Source organism: Centropristis striata, chromosome 22, assembly GCF_030273125.1.
Source record: "Centropristis striata isolate RG_2023a ecotype Rhode Island chromosome 22, C.striata_1.0, whole genome shotgun sequence".
Classification (NCBI taxonomy): Eukaryota; Metazoa; Chordata; class Actinopteri; order Perciformes; family Serranidae; genus Centropristis; species Centropristis striata.
The window spans coordinates 27182809-27204314 of NC_081538.1; the positions used below are offsets into that span (position 1 = coordinate 27182809).

At 40.2% G+C, this 21506-nt stretch overlaps 1 protein-coding gene across 2 annotated transcripts in view; it reads left to right on the top strand.

Annotated features, from left to right (window-relative positions):
* Window positions 1–2660: 2660 nt before the first annotated feature.
* LOC131960317 (SLIT-ROBO Rho GTPase-activating protein 1-like) overlaps window positions 2661–21506 on the top strand; it is a 52512-nt gene continuing 33666 nt past the window's right edge. For both annotated transcript variants that reach the window (XM_059325491.1, XM_059325490.1), the window contains exons 1-4: window positions 2661–2933; window positions 19744–19939; window positions 20036–20090; window positions 21090–21197. In XM_059325491.1, coding sequence (XP_059181474.1) covers window positions 2867–2933; window positions 19744–19939; window positions 20036–20090; window positions 21090–21197 — 426 coding nt within the window. In that variant the 5' untranslated portion in view covers window positions 2661–2866. The remainder of the gene's footprint in view (window positions 2934–19743; window positions 19940–20035; window positions 20091–21089; window positions 21198–21506) is intronic.

Consider the following 21506-nt stretch of genomic DNA (forward strand, 5'->3'; position numbering starts at 1 on the left):
GAATAAAAAATTCAAATATTAGTTCATATAAGTGAGGTTGTGCTGGGAAAAAAAATACCAATATGGCATTTAAACATTTTAAGTGGTGTATACAGGCAGGATGAAAAGGATTGAAAAATGGACAAAATAGGCCAAGACTCCATAGAGTTAATAAATAAATAAATAAATAAAGGTCTTCTGTGCAGTAATGTAGGCGAGACTCCGTCTTCAGCTGGCGGTTCTCACATTGAACCACTAGATGGAGACAAACAGCCATTAATGGAACTCTGCTCGTTTTTAAAAGGATTTTGAGCTGATGAAGATTCAATCTGGATGCTCTGAAATGCTTGTAATTCACACTGTGACTAATTCAGATATATATTCATATATCTGATGTATTAAATAGTTAATAGAAAGGTCGGGCCCCTCCAAAGGGTCACCAGATAAATCTGAGGGGTCCTGAGATGATTGATGGGAGGAAAGAGGCTCAAAGTTAGTATTCGGTTTTTGGACTTTTCTTAAATCTTTTGCTTTTTTGTGAAATATTAGACAGCAACTTATCAAACATTTGTTTCAATAATATACTTTTTTTTTTCTTTTTTTTTAAACTAATTTCGATCTTTGGTTTGGCAACAAACTATTACTACTACTACACATATAATACTGATAATGAAAATGATATATGTAATAAGACAAAAATTGTTTTGAAAAAGTGACAATATTCATTAACCAACATTCAGCTGAACAGTTATTTAGCTGAAAGGCTGGTTTTTATCTGCCTAATGTTGTAGATTAATTAAAATAATAAAAATGTTATTAAAGTTTTAATCTTATTTGATTATAATAGCCCTTCCTGAAGAGACGTTCTCAGTGAACACTTCTCCATCTTCATGCGTTCTTTGTAAAGATGCTCCCCCAAAAATATTTACTCCAAATCCATGAAAACATATTGTCACAATGTCGAGAACCAAATAAACAAAGTTGAAATGTCAAAGTCCAAAAAGTCCAAGCGTCCAGAACAAAGTCAACATGTCATAAAGTCAAAATGTTGAAAACTATGTCTTAATAAAAAGAATAAAGTCCAAATTTCATAGCTGAAATGCAGACAACAGGGTCGAAATGTTGACAATTACGTCAAGTTAACTAAAAAAAAAATTTTGTTTTTTACCCGAAATGTGAAGTTTATTCTGGCATTTTAGCTTTGTTCTTGTGACACAAATTTAAAATAATAAAAAAATAAAAAAATGTTCCCACTTATGCCCGGTTGGACTTCATTCTCAGAGCTCTCTGCTTTAGAGAGAGGAATCTTTTCAGTTTTATAAAGCTTGGAGTCCTTTTAAAACTTACTTAGGACCTGATTGACTATGAACAATAACTGCACGGCTCATGTTGACTGAAGTTGGGACATTAGATGGTTTATTTTCAGTGCATTGTGTTTATACATTCCTGTTATATTGTCATTAGCTTTTTTTACCTGTCAAATTCATCCTGTACTGTAAAAATCAAACAACGTATAGTTTAAAATGAATTGAAATGAGCACATTTGGGACATTAAAGGCTGCTTAAGGCCATTGTTCTGGGCACATGGACTATGATATTTAAATTTTGTTTGTTTATTTGTTTCTCGACATGTTGACAACACGTTTTCATGGATTTGGAAGAATATTTGGGTGAGGCTCCATACTTTGGAATTCTCATATTCATGTAGTTTAATTATCTTCATCCCTCAACAATTTTAAGTTAAGACTGAAAGCTTACCTGTTAAATCAAAACTCCTAATAGTTTCTTTTCCAGAATAATTGTCATTGGATCATTATCTCGTATACATGCTCATACACTCGAATACAATTATTTTATATTTATACACACCCATGTTTTCATTTCTGACTTTTTTGTGTATGTGCTATAAAATGGCACTTGTATTGCTTTCTTTTTTGTTATTTGTTGTTCTCTCATTGTTGTTGATTTATTTTTGAATACATATAAATACATATAAATACAAATATAAAAGTGTAGAACATGTCCTAAATGTTTTATTTTATTAAGAAAATTAATTTGATTCCCAATTTTTTCCCCATCTTTTTTTGTTAATCACATCTGAGTGAACTTCTCCCCACATTCATTAATTAAAGTCCAGGATGCTGTGTGACTCACTGGTCACCTCAGCTGTCAATCACGCCTCTGATCCCGCCTCCAGCGCGAACACACCCATTTCCTCACCGGCATTTCATTTACTGCTATTATTGGTATTACCCTCACGCGCTCCGGGCTCGTGGTCAGTCTGTGTGCCCGCGCGTGCACGTGCGTCTGTATGTGTGAAAGGTTACGTCGGGGTGAAGATAACATCAAACACCGAGTCTCAGCGTGGCGTGTGTGTTAACGTGTGTGTGTCTTTGCAAGTGTGTGTGTGTGTTGCATGATTACCTAGTGGGCGTGTGCCCGGCCCCCCCTCCTCCCTGCAGACCGGTGCATGTGCGCGCGGGCGTGATTGCATGTTTGCACCAGCTGCAGGAAAAATCTTGCAGCTTGTATTTTTAACATTTTAACCTTTTTCTATGGTTTTTGCGGGTCCTACTCGCTGCGGTCACGAGTGGGTAATTTCTCACTGAGTGTGCGTGATTTTTCACGCGCGTGCTCCCCCCCTCCCTTCTCCTCTGCTCCTCTCCTCCCCATCCTCTTCCTCCTCCTCCTCTTGCTCCTCAGCGTGGAGGTGCGGGGCCACTACTGGCTGTGTTGTTGCGGCACTGGATGGATCTAACTAGCATGTTTGCGGGTGAAGCCTCGGGCGGTGCACACGGAGGGAAATAAAGCAGGATTTTTTATTTTTTTTTATTTGCTTATTTTTTTCCCCTCTCACCTGCCGATCAGTCACCTCCACTGTGACGACATGTCAAACTCAAACAAAAGCAAGAAGGACAAAGAAATCCTCGCTGAATACGAGAGCCAAGTCAAAGGTAAGATCATTCAGGAGATTTAACATTTACACTTGTTTGCACTGCACCCAATTCTTGCAGTCACACCCACCTTTTCTCACCTATGCATGCTCTCTCTCTCTCACACACACACACACACACATGCATACACACCTGTCTGCCAGCATGTTCACCACTCATGCACTGGATCCACTCAGCCCTGTTTCAGGGTGTGTATGGGAGCTGACACCTCACCATGAGACGTCAGGATTTTCTGGGTTCATCCTGAGTGCTGCATGGCGCCTGAGGGGGGAGGAGGGGGAGGGTGGGTTATATGTGTGTGTGTGTAGAAAGGGGTGTATGTGTTCTGCAGAGCCCCTTGATCTCTTTGCCCGTGTGTGTGTGTGTGTGTGTGTGTGTGTATGAGTGTGTGCAGGTCTGTTTTACGCTCAGACCTGAGGCGAGTGTGGCCGTCTGGGAGTCTTTCTATTGGTATTCCTCTGAGGCTGTGACTGCAGCAGCGTGTGTGTGTGTGTGTGTGTGTGTGTGTGTGTGTGTGTGTGTGTGTGTGTGTGTGTGTGTGTGTGGTCTCCATAGATCACCTTATGGCATGGGACATGTTGTTTTAAGGTGATGATGATGACAGTCCTGAAATAGTGGTTGCAATGACCGTGGGACCACCCCCCTCTCCTCCTCCTCCTCCTTTTGGTCCTCCTCCTCTTCCTCCTCCTTCTGGCGCCATGGTTACCACCATCCCTGCTCTGGTAGGGGCGGCGTCGAACAAGTCAAATGACCTTTTAGTACAACTACAACTCTAACAGGCTGCCTCATTTTCTGAGCCAGAGGCGTGATGATGATGATGATGATGATGCCAGATGAAGGCGACGCCTCCTCACAGGTGCTCCCGTCGAGGCTCGATTGGCACGGTTCAAAATGTCCGACCTTTACCGGTTACGACATCTTATTCGGACACCTGCGAATACCTTCAGAGGCAGCCGGGGGAACGTCTTTCTCTGATGACATGTATTCAGCTTTCCCTCTTCTCTCTTTCATCCATTCCTGCACAGTCTCTCACTCTTCTCCTCTCCACATGGCTCTTCACACCTCCATATTCACTTGTCACCTACGCCCACGCCATCACCATCACCATCCCCATCAGCTCAGCCATCACTTTCAGCTCCTCAAAAAATGAACTCGCCTTTCTTCCTCCACCTCGTCTGAGGAGGAGGAGGAGGAGATGTTGCTGTTTACTCTACGGCTACGGATTACCTTTTCCTCCTGAGTTCAAATCGTCAAAAAATCAAGCTGCTTCATTCAGAAATAATGCCTTCCCTCTCGTGCACAATCACTCTCCCTCCTCCTCCTCCTCCTCCTTCCCTTCCCTGTCTTCCTCTTCGCCCTGCTGTGCCTCTTTCTGTCAGTGCAACACTTGCACACAATGAATCGACAGAGTTTGAGTGATTAAATTTAATGGAGAGTGTTACAGCCCCCGTGTGTGTGAGGAGTGTGTGTGTCTTGTTTGTACACACTCGTACCTGTTTGTGTGTGTGGCCCTTTGCTCTGGCGCCGTGCCAGAACACACTCGGGGATGCCCTGCATTGAAGTGACCGCTCAGATAAAGCCCCCTGCTCCTTCCGCCAAACCGGCCCTCTCCGCCTCCTGTCGCCTCCTGCCGAGAGCCGAGCGTATAGATCTGCGTTGTAACTATGTGCTTTCCAAGTCTGCCTCCCTGCTCTGGCTCCTGATTGGTCCGTGCGGGAGGTGGTGTGTAATGTATACACAGGAGGTGGCCGTCCGCTCTCTCACGAGGAGGAGGTGGGGCCCGCTCGCTGAGGTGAGGTGAGCCTCGCGGAAAGGTAGCAGCAGCAGCAGAGATTATGCACAGTGCTGACGGCACATATTTGTGTGCTCGATAATGCTCCAGTTCACCGAGCTGATATTTGGAGCGTCACCTCACCGATATGTGTCTGTGTCTCTGTGTGTGTGCGTGCAAGTGTGTGCGACACCTCCTCCTTATCTGAAGGAGATGAGGAGCGTCTTAATGAGAAAATGCAAATGAAAAAGAGAGGAAAGAAAAGAGCTCTGCAGGAGGGAGAGGAGAGACAGACGGCAGGAAGAGGAGGCAGAGATGAAGTGTTTCCTGCAGCATGCGGCGGCGGCGGCCCGGTGGTGGTGGTGGTGGCGGTGGCGGCGGCTGCAGCTCTTGTTTTCTGCCTGCGTTTGCATGCAGGTGATTAGTGACCTCACATCTGCATACCTGCAAGAAAACGGAAGGAGGGATGGAAGGAGGGCCGTAGAAGAAGAAGAAGGAGGAGGAGATAATGAAGTGGCTCTTAATTGAGGAGAATGTTCCTGAGGGCCGAATTAAAAGGGCCCCAATCATATATGAGTGTGTGTGTGTGTGTGGACTTCTTGATGATCCAGCGGTACTCTGCCCCCGTGTCCTTGGACCTGGTCGTCATGGTAACGGTCACCTGGGGAAGAAGGCGTGAGCTTCCTGTTCCTGTGAGAACACACGTATAGATGTAGATGTATGTGACAGAGATAAAGGCCTTCTCTCATTATGAAAAGAGTTCACGTAGACGATGGTTTGGATGGATAAGATCATCCCAGTAATAAGATCATTCCAGTAATAATGAATGAATGAATGATTCTTCATGAATTAGTCATGAGCTCAGTCATCCTTCTGGGACTAGACGATACAACAAACCAGTATTTTAATCATCAGTAGGCGGTCCTCGACTAGAGACTCCTAGTCGACCAACATTCATTTGATTTGTAAAAATTAGATTAGTAAAACCAACGTTCTCCACTTCAAATCCAGCCAATTAGTCAGACGATTAAATGGGCATTATCAGCGATCATAATCCCGTAAATCCTGGCAAGAAGTGGCCAACTCTACTTTTTAATCTTTACAAATCAAATAAGTGTTAGTCGACTAGGAGTCTCTAGTCGAGGACCGCCTACTGATGATTGACTGGTTTGTTGTATCGTCTAGTCTCAGAAGGCTGACTGAGCTGGTGACTAATTCATAATTTATCATATATTCATTCATTATTATTGGAATGATCTTATCCATCCAAACCGACTTTCTCTACTACAAATTCAGCAAATTAGTCAGACCATTAAATGGGCATCATCATCCCGTAGATTTGGGCAAGTAGTGACCAACTCTGCCTTTAAGTAGGTACGGCAGGTAATTATGAGCTCATTGAATACACTCTAAGAAATGATTCAAGGAGTCTGTAAATGTGACAGTAATATAAAGGTATGCATACTCAATAAAAATGCTGAATATCATCATGATGAGTATTTGAGTTGACTACATCAAAATGCATTAGTAGAACTCCAGCAGGAATCTTTGTGTAAAATATCCATACATAAATTAAGTTTACTTCTTCAAAATAAATTCATATTTGACTCACAGATTACATGGTTTAAATATTTGTAATAATAAGTGTACAATAAGTGTAAAATCAGTCAGTATAAGCCATTTTTTAAAGTAAATCATAAGCAAATTTGCAGTTATATCCTACAAATGTTTTCAATTATATTTACTCAGTTTGTTTAGTGATTTCTACTCAGTTTTTCCATATAGTTAACATAATATTTCAGTTACATTTATGCAATTTATGTGGTAATTGAGCCAAGTTTATTCATTCAGATGTACTGAATGAAAATATTACTTAAATTTACTCTTTGCTCATGTTTTGTTTAACCAATTTGCGAGCTTTCAAACTGATTGAATTAAGTTATATGCAGTATTATTTTATTTGAGTGTAGGCTGCGATATTGTTTGGCAGTGAATACTAGTAGCAGAAGGGACATTATGTATGTGAAAGCAAAAGGGGCAGTAAGGGAATGTAGTTTAAAGCACAAAAAGGCGCTCTCAAGGTGGGTAAACTAACACAAGACTTGTACCCAGGAGACCAGTGTTCGTGTGTCCCTGATATTTGTAGAATCACTCCAATATGTCACGATTTTACGTAACCAAGGAGTTTAAGTTTCTCTGGGTCTTGGTCATGAGTGAGGGTAGAACAGAGCATGAGATGGACTGATGGTTTGGTGTGTCGTCAGCAGTGATGCGGGCGTTGTGGTCAATTTACCGATCTATCTATGTTCCAACCCTCACCTCTGGTCAGGCGCTTTGGGTAGCGACCGAAAGAATGAGATCGTTGATGCAAGCAGCTTAAATTAGCTTCCTCAGTCGACTGTCTGGGCTCAACCAGGAGCTGGACCAGGGATGGGCAACTTAAATGCTGCAGGGGGCCACAATTTTTCATGGACACTACCACAGGGCCACATATAGGAGCGTGCACTTCACCAGATATGATGAAACTGCAATTTTAAATATGTTTATAGTGCAGTAACTTAACATATTTCATGCTCAAATGCATGTTTAACAGTATAAATAGGAATACAAAAGGTTTGAAGCTAATAAAAATGTATTACATTTTTTTTTCAGTGCAAGAACAGCAGACCAACGTTAACTGCAAGAAGTAATTTTGTGCATTTTTACACTACACTTTTGAGATTTCATGCTCAAATGCATGTAGTCGTACTGAGGGCCACTTCAAGTGAGGGTGCGGGCTGTATGCGGCCCCCGGGCCTCCAGTTGCCCATCCCTGAGCTGGAAGTTGCGTTGCTTAGCCTGCTGCCCCCGCGACCCGGCCCCAGATAAACGGGTGGATAGATGGATGGATGTAACTGTGTCACATCTGATATCAACATCTTCCTTGTATCAACTTTTTTGAAATTTGCAACTATCTTTTATAATCTAACCAGGAACTTTTTTTCCCTAACCTTGGAGAAGAAGTTTTGTCGTTTCAACAGAAAGAATCTTGAAAGTGTAATTTAACAAACTCAGAATTTTCAAAAAAATAAAAAATAAACTAAAACTAGCAAACTCACTCTAAAAACTAACTAAAACTAACTGAATTTGAAAACAAAAACTCACAACGAAATTAAAACTAAAACTAATTTTAAAAAATCCAAAACTATTATAACCTTTGGGCCAACTGGTGATCAGATCACATATCAATGACTGTAGGAATGGTCATTGATTGGATTGTTTTCCTATGCCGATATCAATGTGATTTTAACTTGCTATCAGAACTAAGATGGTACAAAAATAATCTCTTGAATCTGCACCTGTATGTGCATTTAGAGAAGTTTCTTGTGGAGCAACAGGAAAACCCGCTGAGCCCCGTTAATCAGCACAACTGTCAAGTGAATTTTAAATCCTTAATTACAAGCCTCTCCAAGGATCTGACAGCCACGTCTCTGCTGCCCAAGCACAGACACACAGAGACTTTTAAAAGTAAATCAAATAGAATAGAGCAGACACTGCTATTAAACAGATTTTTCTATGGATGATACATAGAAATTATCCAAAGTCTTATTATTTTATGGCCATACCACCCAGCCCTAGCTTCAAGGAGGCAGCTTTAGTCTGAGATTAAGTCTTTCTGCCACTGGGGATTCGTGGATTATTGGACGATTTTGTAGAAATCATTTTCCGGGAGTGTTCCTAGATGTATAATGAGAATGCAGTTGAAATCACTTCCCCGCTGGAGCTCAGAGTCTTTGAAGAGGAAAGTCTAGACACCCACCGTCTCCAGGTGCTGATCTCATTGAGGTTTTTGGCAGTGCTTTTCAGCTTTCACTGTTCAGTCGTCTTTTATTTCACCAAATTGGGATCCGTTTCGGCTCCTATAAACCGAGCTGTGTGCACATAATTTCACCGATGAGGAGTGTAATGGAAATCCATTGAAAATGTATATGTAGTATAAGTTAATGCATGATCTGGTAACAGGTAGTATTTCAGTTTTTATGGGAAAGGAAAAACTCATTAGACAAATCAGCCTAATATATCCGAAGCGGATGCTCTGGTTGATACGATAACGTTAGAATAGGAATCTGACCTCCCAAGTGTGCTCTTATATCAAAAGCGGAACATAACAGGAAATTACAGAACATTAAACTTTAGTTACACAGAAATAATGATGCATGAACCTGCAAAGTAAAAAAGACACAACACAAGGCGTTGTCTCCTCAGAGTTGTTCTGCTCATTGGAATTGTCTGTCACCTTTGGCATCTGTATCTGTTTTTGATACCTACAATAAATCCCGCAGAAGGCTGTAATTCGAATCTACTTGGTCGTCAAGTGTTTTTCTTTAAAGATTTTCTACGACATGAGCAACAGAGGTGCTTGAAATAAATCTTGTTTATCTTTGTCTCTGCAGTGAAAACGTCTCAGATCCAAAGTTAAGCCGGTGTTGACGGAGCTGCAAGTCTAGCAGATTTCATGCTGCAAACTTTCTACTCGTGTGACCAAAGAAAATAAGCGTGAAATTGATGATTGTGCGTTATCCTCCTTAGCGGTTTCATACTTTGACCTTTCAGCGGTGCCTGACTCGAGCACTCCATCCCGCCAGCTAAAGCAACAAATCGGGCTCTGTGGAGTTTTCAGATGGAATCAGTCCGGAGATTTCACGAGACAAATTCTTTATTCTCGGTGTATTGTCTGCACGCTTGTTCTGGGCGTGCTGCATTGTGCTGCGCTGGCTGTAGCTCCTCTGATCAAAGAGGCTGAGTCTTGTCTTTGGGGGTGTTATGAGGACACGCGAGGAGGTTTCCAAGAAGAAGCGTTTCAGACATCAAAAGGTAAAGTGCGGCGGATGTCCTCCTTTCACTTTCAATTGACTGTGATCCAAGCAGAGGAGTTTCATTGATATAATCTCGCCTCCTCGTGGATCTGCTTCAATCCTCCTCCTCCTCCTCCCTTTTCAGCAGTAGTAAAACCACTTTTTTTTGTCTTTTACACACCCCTCTGCTGCAGATTACTATTGTTTTCATTATCAGTGAATCAGCAGGCAGTTAATCTGACTATTTTCTTTAATAAATTGGCCAACAAATGAGAAAAAAATCATCACCAAATTCTGTGTCTTCTGTGTAGTGGAAGAGTAAAAAGATGAATAAAATGTCAACAATTCAATGAGAAATTGTTCCAGATTTAATGAATGTGATGTAATGCAACATTTCCCTGACTCATGATGGTTGTTTGGAAATTACTCCGCTCTAAATTTAGCTGTCAGTGTCACATTCCTCCTGTTTTTGGATGACTTAGCCGTCTAAGACCTTGTTGAAATGACTGTTTGCAAGTGTGTGCATGCCCACAAATCACACCAAAACACAGCCGCATAGTTTTTTCTGCTCATTCAACTGTGGCGTTGTGGAAAAATGCCTTATAATGGATGAGAAAACCCAGACGTTTTACTTAAGTCTTGTAGCCAAACGCCATGATATTCTATGCTTTATGGTTGATTCCATTTGTATTACAAATGGACTTGATTTTGTCCGTGTTTTAATATAAGATAAGATTTTTCCTTTATTAGTCCCACAAAGGGGAAATTTCCAGCAGCAAAGTGGAAAGCAAGATATAGAGGATCATCAATAAAAATAACGTCTTCAAATGCAAATTTTTCCAACTATCAGATCCTCAGTTTCCTGTTGCTTAAGAAAAAGTAAAGCAGCAGTTCCTCACTTCCTCAAGGCTCAGTGATGCTTTGAGTCAAATGCTAACATTAGCATGCTAACATGCTGATGTTCAGCAGGATTACAGAGTAACTACTGGACCAATTTTCATGAAACTTAATAGAATTGTGTAGCATAGGCCGAGCTGGATCCAAATCACGGGGCATTTACACAAATTATTTTCCACTTCGGTAACATTTTGAGATAGGGTAGGGTAGGTTAGCCTTTTAGCATGCTACCAATTGCATATAAGTAGGGCCAGGACAGTATGCTTTTCCAGCCTGTCCAAAAAGTAGTTAATATAGGCAGCGGAAAATGAGCTTTGTCTCCGTATTTCACCGTCCGCTGTAACGCGTCTGCCGCCATCTTGCTGACGAATTAGTGATTGAGAGCCAAGCGAGTTTTAAAAGGGCGGGTTCCCGCATTCGGTTGGAGGATGGGGTGATGGATGGGTTGAACAAACGGCGGACTTTTACCCAGGAGAGCGGGGTTAATGTCCCGTGTGAAACAAAAGTAAACTATTTTTTACGTTTACGTTTTTTACGTAACTTGCGCTAGTCACGTGACCGTCGTAACTACTTCACTTCCTGCATTCACGTACCTTTATTTACTGTTAAAACTGTGTTTTTATAACGCCTTACAATGAGTTTTTGCCCTAAACCTAAGGTCAGTGGTCCTGCAACATAAATCAGAAATCAGCCTTTTTTTTTACAACTGCGGGCCAAAAGTGTAATGTTTGAAAGTATATATGTTCCGTGAAACGCGAGCCGTGATTTGTTGTACTGAGGCACAACCTCCTCTGCCGTTTATGTAGGAGAACTTGTTGGCTTTTCTCCTGATTCAATACTATCATGAGACATTCGTGACAATTTAATGTGTTGGGATTTTACACCTGTTGCCGTTCAATATTTACGATTTATTGCGATTTTTGTTTACTTTTTCAACACTAGACCATTGTAAAAAGTTGAGATCTTTCCCAAATCATGTCTTTCTGACTTATTTTAGGAGCATCATACATTATTGTGTATACTGCATAGAATAGTGGGTAAAAATTGTACAGAAGACTGAACAATATATATTTTTACTTTACTATTTTTACTCAACTCCTTTCACCTCTGCATTGACTGAAATGAAACAAGTTAATTTGAATTATATTGATCAGCCGATAAGAAATAAATTCCAAAATTTTAAAAGGCAAAAAGTGAAGTTATTTAGCATTAAACCCAGTAAAACTGAGGATGAATGTCATTGGTTTTGCAGGTAACTGGAGGTTTGACCTGCTGGTGGCGCTAGAGCAAAAATCAGAATCACCAAAGTTCTTCCAACTCACCATGAGGGCAAAATGAATGTTTGATGGCAAACCAGCAGAAATACTTGAGTCTCTGGTCGCTGTTTATGTAAAGAGGGAAAACTCTCACATCATTTTGTCGGCAGTAAAGTTAAACGTGTTCGCTCTTTGATGTCGTGTCTGAAATCCCAACGGAAAGTAGGAATGGGATTTGTAAGAGAGGCAAAGAAAAGTCTGCTGCTCAGAGCTGGTTTGTTTTATTCCACGAGATCAAATACTTCACAGACACATCGTGAGCCTTTGAGACTATTTGCTCTTTAGCCTAAAAGTGAAATGATAAACGCTTTGGCAGGAGGACCGCAGCAGTAATTAGTCATCTGAATATTTGATGTGATAAGTGTAAATGTATGGCAACCATTCAGAGAGACGCTTGGAAACAAACAGCCAGGCAGTAACAATATGTATATAAAGAGCTGTAGTATAAGTCAAACTGTAGACTTCTCTAATGTGTGGAGCTGCAGCTATAAGTCCATTGAGAGAAAATTCAATTGCAACTACTTGATAATTGTTTTAGTAGTCTTTAGTAAAAAGCCAAACGTGTAGGTTTCATGCTTCTGAACTGTGAGAATTCAATGTTTTTGGAGTTTTGGATTGTTGGTTAAAAACAAAATTTAAAGATGTCACCTTGTGTTTGGCAGATTTATAAAAAATTTAATTCTTGTTGGGTCCAGTCCAACTAATGTGTTTCTGGTCGATGAAGTCTTATAAACAGCAGGTTATTTTGACTAAATTCTGGTAGTATTCCTCTGCAAACAGGCCATGTTGTGTGATCATATAGACATGACCTCGATCATTTTGTTGAGCTTAATAACTACTTGATATTGTAAATATTCTGACAGGATAGCTTCACTTCCAAATGCACCAAAGATTGTCAACAATGTACAGCAATGTCTGTTGGACAAAACTGCCGTGGGTTTTGGTTTTCTGGCTTTAAGTTGATGTTTCTGTCAAAATCAAACATTATAGAAGAAGGCAAACAACATACAAGTAGACGGACACCGAAAGTGAAGACTGGCTCTGGTGAGAGAGACGTCATGATTAGATCATGAGATTTTAAAAAAAGATCTGTAATTAATTGATCTAATGAATCTCATTTTTAATCTCACCTAAAAATTGCTGCCGTTGGGGCGTTTGTAAAATGTAAATTTTCCATTCATTGGACCGACAACTCTCACATGCTCCTCCATTTTCATGTCTCCTCTCTGCTACTCACCGCTCCTCACCTTGCCCTCTCTACTACAGTGACAGCCTATCAGTTTATGCTAAAGCATCCCAAACAAAGTGACAGCCAATCAATATCCACCTCACAGTGTGATTGAACATTGTTTTCCACACCCAACACCGCAAGCACAAGAACCCCAACGCATAAAAACGGATTTTATAAAAAGGCAACTCACATACAAAAACAGTAAAGTTAGAGATTAAAAATTAGATTAACGCAATTAAAAAATATAACGCGCTAAATATGACTGTAATTAATTGATCGAAATTAACGCGATCATTTGACACCCCCAGTTATGATTCGTGTCCTCATTACTTAACTTTTTGATCATAAATTTGGTTTTTGATTGTTTTTTTGTTGACTTCTTATATTTGGGTCGGATGGTGTTCTCACCAGAAGTGAACAGAACTTTTGCACTTGGAAGCGAACCGACACCAAACCAACTGTTTGAGGCGGACTAGAGTTCAGTTGTTTGTCCACTGGCTCAACTCTAGTGTGGATCAATGCCATCATTCATTGTCAATCTCTGACAGTTATCGACCACTGAGCCCAACATGGTGGTTTCCTTGTCCTTACTAACCCCAGGGGCAGTAGTTTGTTGTGGCACTTATAGAGTTAATTGCATACTGCTTGGGTTCAAATCCGTCTAGGTGTCCTTTCCTGCATGACTTCCCCTTTCCCACTGTATCTTTTACTATCAAATAAAGCTGAACAATGGCCCAAAAACAACCTGAATTGTTTTTTTCAACCATGCACGGATTGATTTTGCAAGTAAAACAGAATCGAGCTGTACCATTTCCCCAAATTCAAGTTTAAATGAATCTAAAGTCAAACAGAATTCATTCAAACTACTCTTATGTACTCAAACAACAATATATCTTCAGTATTTTACTTTGGTCATCTGCATGTTCGGTAGACATCTCCCATTCAACAGCAGAGTTCGACTGGTTTTTCGTACCACCCAAAACCAACCGGACTATCCGATGAAACGATCCAGTGTTCTGTTAGTAAAACCACCTGAACTTTCACCAAAAGAAAAGGGGAATACCTCCTCAGAATGTCGACTATTCCTTTAAAGCATCAAGCATCCGGAGCCCAACAGAGACTTGACACCAATTTACAAGAGTGATTAAACCTCTGACCGCGGGGACGCCTCAAACCATATTTGGGATGTCCCGCTCGGCCCGGCAGCCAATCGTTGACGAGCATCTGTCCCCGCCCAGGGCGGGACGTGTTGCAGCGCTCAGAGACGCACAGCAGCAGAGCACACATTCATTTATATGAAAAGTGTTGCACATTCACAGCGTGAGAGAGCAACATGAAATGGCAGCCATTTTAAATTAGTAAAGGCTAACAACAGCCAGAATAAACACACACACACACATACACACACACACGTACAGTAATACAGAGACAGTTTCATAGACTTGTGGGGACCAAAGGCCATGGCAGCTTTTTATAGAGATCTATGAAGCATGTCCAGTGTGTGTGTGTGTGTGTGTGTGTGTGTGTGTGTCGATGCGGCAGATCTGAGCTCTTGTCTTCACCTTCCTCATCACATGGTTCACACGCAGTGTGTGGTTGCCAAGACAACAGGTAGTGGAGTGGATAGGGTCCCCTCAGGGATTGTGTGTGTCTGTCTATCTGTCTGTCTGCGTGTGTGTTTGTGTGTGTGTGTGTGTGTGTGTGTGTGTGTGTGTGTGTGTGTGTGTGAGAGAGAGAGAGAGGTGGGGTTATTATTGTGTATTCTGTACCCGCTCTCTCTCCTCCTGCTGCAGATGGATCCAGCTCTGAAACAGCACGACCAGTGAAGCGTGCAGCCAGGCATTACCATGCTGACTGTAGGACTGACTGATTGTGTGTGTGTGTGTGTGTGTGTGTGTGCATGCAGCGAGTGTTTATGTGTGTGGGTTCTTTAATGCGGTCAGAGGATGTCGTCCAAGGTGACTCCTCTGAGAAAAATTGACCGTCTCCATCAGTAATTATAAAGGATTAAAGAGAGAGTGAGGAGGAGCAGGAGGAGGAGGAGGAGGAGGAGCGGTGCAGGACAATTAGCTGATTTAAGTAATTAGGTGATCGACAGAAAATTAAACATTAATTAAACGTAATTTATGGACCACACACACACAAAACATTCCTCATTTCTACAAGATCTGTTTTCTGTCACTGTCAACTGAACTCATATGTGCCTTTTTTTTATTTAACCCTCTGAACCACCAGCAAATGTATGTTTTTCTTTAAAAGATCACCAATTATACACTGTAGTAGAAAGAAACTGTAAAAAGAGGCATTAAGGTCAGAATTTGAACATTCCAACAAACCTTGAACTGATCATACGTTACGATTGTTTCCGTTAGAAAAAGTAACAAAAATCGAAGCTTAAATTCTTGATATTTGTGTCAGAATCTCTTTATTCTCCATGTGTCATTTAAAATAAAGTGTTTGCACTAACCAGATCCTGTTGAAAACATTAAATTCTGCTCCTCAGAGACACTTTGAAGACATGATTGATTCTGCTGAGACCAACGACGTGTCAGCGATCACGTGACAAATATTCACTGAGAATCTGTTTACACAGAGCTGAGAGGAGAGGACAGGAGAGGCTGTTTACACAGAGCAGAGAGGAGAGGACAGGAGAGGCTGTTTACACAGAGCAGAGAGGAGAGGACAGGAGAGGCTGGAAACATGACAGTACTTCAATATGTAAAATATGGGTTTTTTCCAATATCCATGACACTTGTGAACACTTGGCAAAGTGTTTATAAATTCCATTTTATTCCAATTTAAAAAAATAAAAAAAAAATTATCAGAGAAATTCATCTTGCAGTGTTGCAGTTTTTCTGATTTCTCTCATTCTAACTGTGTTATTCTGCACAAAGACATGTTTGAGTTGTTCCGACTTCTAGCCATGATTGTTCTGATTTCACAGAGCTGCAGCAGGACTTATAGATTTATAGAGATTTTATATGTTGCAGTGAAATACAAGGACACAGAGAGTAAAATGTAAAAAGAGCAAAAAATGCCCGGAAATGGCTCGTTGGGGTCCAGAGGGTTAAAAGACTATTAGCAGTACTCGTGGCTCTGCTCTGTGGAGAATAATGTCAGACTCTCTATCTGTTATTATTGGATGGATCGCTATGAAATGCAGTTCAGACGTTCATGAGTCCCTCAGGATGAATCCCACTTCCCTTCTGGGTATCCACTGACTTTTCATCTCGCGCCATTATCACGTTAAAGTTTCAATTTCCCCCTTGCTTTGGTTTATGACCAAGTAGTTGCAAAATGACACTGTGGGGGGAAAAAAAGTTATTTTCCAGAAATTGAAATATGCAGACTTTTGAAGGGACTTTTTTTTGGCCCTGTGGAAGAGCAGGGCTGTTTTTCTCCCCTGAAAAAAGCCTGGTTGCTGATTGGATAGAAAGCTAAGCAGGATGTGATGTAGTACTCAACGCCACAACAACACGCGCCATTTGTAAAAGTGTTTACCCCTTAGCGCCCAGTCTGCAAATGGCTAACAGTTAGCTCTGTAGCAGTACAGTGTGTATGTGCTAACAGGCTAACAGTTAGCTCTGTAGCAGTACAGTGTGTATGTGCTGCTGCTGCAGGAGGTGTTCACTTAGCGATCTCTGTTTGTTTACAACAAGCACCGGACACTCTGTGCACAGTTAGTGATGCTGGTTAATTTACCATCACGATGATGATTATGATCAGTGGAGACGCTGTGCATAATTAGCCATGCTGCTTTGTTTATGATCAGCTGCTGACGTTGTGCACAGTTAGCGACGGCGGCTACAGTTGAGTCTCCCGTGTTTAATCTGTCGCAACAATTGAAAACCATACGTCACCTCCGAAGTCTTGTAAATCCCTCTGGGGCCTTTTTGTAAAGGAGACACGTTGAGTGAGTGGACATTTGAGAGGGCGTGGCCTGAGACTTTCCTGGTGGCCACTCTTCCCCCTAAAGGAAACACGGCTATTAATGATGGAGAATAATGTGTAAAGATCCAGTTGGAACCCAAATACTTGCTGTTTTACAATTCCGACAGCAGGGGTTTCCTCATTAATTCAGCTTTATTGTTCAACCCTTGAGTTCCTTCACTTAGTATAACTGTGTGAAGGTGGAAATACTGTGTTTATTTACATTTTTCTTAACTATTTCACTTGGAACGTATGTGCATTTTGCACTAAAGATCTAAATTAAATGATAAAATACTTAAATTTGTCAAATATTCAAAGCACACAGGAGTATACAGAAATAGGCTTTACCGAGTGGTTATGTCACACACACATTTATTTATTGAATTTGCAGAAAACATGATATATTGTGATATTTATATATGTATATCCCAAGCACTATGCTAAACTGAGATGAAGAACATTATAATCAGTTTTATGAGTGAAGTATGGGTTAACAAACAATACTCTTTCCTTTGCATTTTGAAGATTTCAACCACATTATTATTAATTATTCAGCAGAATTAGTCAAAACTGCTCTACATAAAGTGCTTCAATATAACAATATAACCTCCATGTAAGCATTTGGGAATGTTTGCATGTAAATTATTTAAGTTTATCTTGATTTTGCATTAGTCCCCTCCTGCTCTGTTCGAGGGGGGTGATGACATTTAACTCGACATTATAAAGATATATTTCACTGCTATACATTCAAGCACAGAGTTTGGGCCTCGGACTCATCTTTCTGTGCTCTATTCTCCCATTCTGCTGCCTGTCATGGGTGTTTTTCTTACATTTCTGCTCAGGAATATTCCTTTTCTGAAGGCAGTTAGTGTGCATCTCCCTCCTGCAGGCTGTCAGAGGATTAAAGAGCAGCCTGCACCAGGTAGCGGTGTCTGGGCCTGGCTCAAGATCCTCTAACAGCCTGTGAATCTAACATCCTTTAAGTGGGAGTTGGGATTCTGCACCAGCCTTCTTCTTCTTTGGCAAAGCTGAGGCACAACAGATCCTTATCAGACAGTTTAGCTTCAGATCACTGAAGTTTATTATCCAATGCAAATTTGATGTAGAAAGTGTGATTCCCTTCTCAACAGAACCATCTGTAGCTGTTCCACAAACCAGGATTTCACTCTAGTAGAAATAGACAATCGAACAAACTTTATCATCTTTCATACAGTTTAGTGCCATTTACAGTACTTCATAGATGACTAACAGCTAAATAAGATAAATAAAATATTAAAGACGTATAATAATTAACATAAAAAGACAAAAAATAACAATTTCACAATTAGAGACCAGTGCAGGCTGCACAATCATTTCTAATTTAAACAAGAATAGAACAAATATAAATGTTCCATTTGGCTCCGGCCTCACATGACCGACTAACACTAAGGAATAACTGCAAATAGCAACTTTGCAAAAAATTCTCCACACTGCAGACAAATGTTATGTTGCACCGTCAACTTTTGTGCATTAGCCTTTTATCTTTTTTTAGCAGGCTGTAGAACTTTAATCCGGTCTCAGCTTTGAGTCTGCTCTCTAGAAACCTTTTATTAAGTCTTGCACTTTTCTTGGGCTTTATTGCTCATGAAAATGTCTACATGTGTTCAGAACTTTGCCTGATTGGCAGGTTGCACCAGCATCATGAGTCCCATTAGTCTGGTGTTTGATTGATTGATAGATTGTCTATATTTATATTTATATTTAGCAAATTCCTTTTATTTGAAAACTGAATAAAACTGATTCTGATTCTCCTTAATCACTATTATATATTAGCTTTGTAACCACTGTTGGCCTCGATTTACTCTGGACTCTTGGTCTTGACTGTCTTGCAACTTGGACCTGGTCTTGTTCTTGACTTGGACTCAATTGGATGTGGTCTTGTCCTTGGCTTGGACTCGTTAAGTTGGCCCTGTTTATCATATAGACAGAAGTGTTAATTTCTAAACTAGACACATATTTAATTTTAAAGCCGTTATCTGCTGATGTGCATATGTAGTTTATTTACATTTTAAACGTTATTCTGTCGTTGCTGCACATTTAAAAGGGTAAAATTTAAATATAATAAAACTATATTCAACAAAGTCCCATAAAAACATGTATATTTTTAGGCGTTTTTTTCTTCCTGCAACTCTTCAAAAACAAACTGTGCAAAATTACATATTATCATTATTATCTTATCTTATCATATTTTTGGTTTTACATGACCTGAATGTCAATGTTGAATGTTTTTTTGTTAAACTTCACGTGATCTGATCAGGACGGCACGATCATAGAGCCCAGAGAGTTAATAAAGGCTCCTGCAGACTGGGCTCAGTGTTGGATGACTGTCAACCATTGTGATGGACGACGTCCACAGGCCCAACCCTTACACAGAGTGGAAGACCCATTTTCCACCAAAATACCAACAGCTCACTTTGTGCTGCCTCATCTGAATAAAGCTCCCACCTGAGCTGTGTGCAAAATCCCAAACAGCTGGTCCAAGCAAAATGTCAAGGTCAGGAAAACACCAAAAGGTTGCAGCGCTGCTCGTGCTGCTAGTTGCAAAAAGCAAGCAGGGCTCATATTCTTCTTTTTTACTGCATGACAACAACAAGAAGAAGAAGCCTACAAAAGCAATTATAGAAGATCTCTGTGCTGTCTTTGTGCTGCTAAAATGAAAGATAAATATTTCAGTTGTGTTGCTGCCACAGAAACAAATTGTCTGCAGTGTCTAATTTACAGTGACATCCATCTGTGTGTGTGTGTGTGTGTGTGTGTGTGTGTGTGTGTGTGTGTGTGTGTGTGTGTGTAGATGTGCGGGCCCAGTTGGTGGAGCAGCAGCGCTGTCTGGAGCAGCAGACAGAGATGCGGGTCCAGCTGCTCCAGGACCTGCAGGACTTCTTCAGGAAGAAGTCGGAGATCGAAACCGAATATTCCAGGAACCTGGAGAAGCTCGCCGAGAGGTTCATGGCCAAAACACGCAGCACAAAAGACCATCAGCAATACAAGTAGGGCCAAGAAAATATAGTTTTACTAAGAAATTAATGCATGAAGATTTGTGTTTGTATGTATTATAATTGTTTGTATTTGTGTGTGTGTTGCAGGAAGGATCAGAACCTGCTCTCCCCGGTGAACTGCTGGTACCTGCTGCTAAACCAGGTCGGTTCTTTGTGTTTGTCAGTTTCCTTCAGACATTTTTACATCTCAATACATTAGAATATCATTGAAAAGTCCAAGTTCCAGTAGTTCAAGTATTGAGTCATATAGATGGACATACTTTTTAGAGGCCAACATTTCCATATTAAACATACTTTTTAAAATTGGTCTTTTGTAATGTTCAAATTTGGAGATAAAAGTCATAATTGTGGGACTGAAGTCGAAATTATGAGATAAAAGTCAAAATTTTGAGATAAAAAAGTTGAAATAATGAGATAAAAAAGTCATAATTATGAGATAAAAAGTTGAAATTTTGAGATAGAAAGTCATAGTTTTGAGAGGGGGAAAAGTCATAAGATAAAAAGTCATAATTATGGGATAAGAATCGAAATTATGAGATAAAAGTCATAATTATGAGATTAAAAAAGAGATTATGAGATTTTAAAAAAAAAGTCAAAGTTATGAGATAAAGGGTCATAATTTTGAGATAAAAAAGTTGAAATAATGAGATTAAAAAATCATAATTATGAGATAAAAAATTGAAATTATGAGATAAAAAATTGAAATTATGAGATTAAAAAACTAAATCATGAGATAAAAAAAGTCAAAATTGTGAGATAAAAAGTTACTATGACTTTGAGATAAAAAGTCTTAATTATGACATAAAAAGTTGAAATTATGAGATTAAAATTCATAATTTTGAGATAAAAAGTCATTATAAGATGGACATACTTTTCAGAGAGCAACATTTCCATATTAAACACACTTTTTAAAATTGGTCTTTTGTAATATTATTTTTTTGAGACACTTCATTTTAGGTCTCCATTAAATATAAGCCATAATCATTATAATTAGAAGAAATTAAATAAATTAAGACATGATATTTCCACTTTTTGAATTGAATTACTGACTTTTCTATGATATTCTAATTTATTGAGATGCACCTGTATAATAAGAAATATGAAGAACATGAGAGATATCCCTCCTCTTGCTCTGCTCCAGGTGAGGAGGGAGAGTAAGGACCACGCCACCCTCAGTGACCTCTACCTGAACAACGTCATCAGCCGCCTCACGCACATCAGCGAGGACTCCGCCCGCCTGCTCAAGAGGGTCAGAAACACATTAAACACACCACTGAGCTGCACTGTTACACTGGCTCAAATGTTCCTTCATTACCTTCAACACACACTGGAGTTTATCTTGACTCAGTCCTACACACACACCGTCCTGCTGCAGCAAATACTCATTAGAGCACCAAATGTGGAGTAATCCACCGGTGAAAATACTCCAGAATAAATGCTCTATTTCCTCCAGTTGTGAGCAGCTTTTTTAGGAAATTACTGAGCCTTGTAGTAAAAATTCTAACTATTAAACCTTGTGCTGTCTAGCTCATTGACCACTAATATATCCATCCATCCA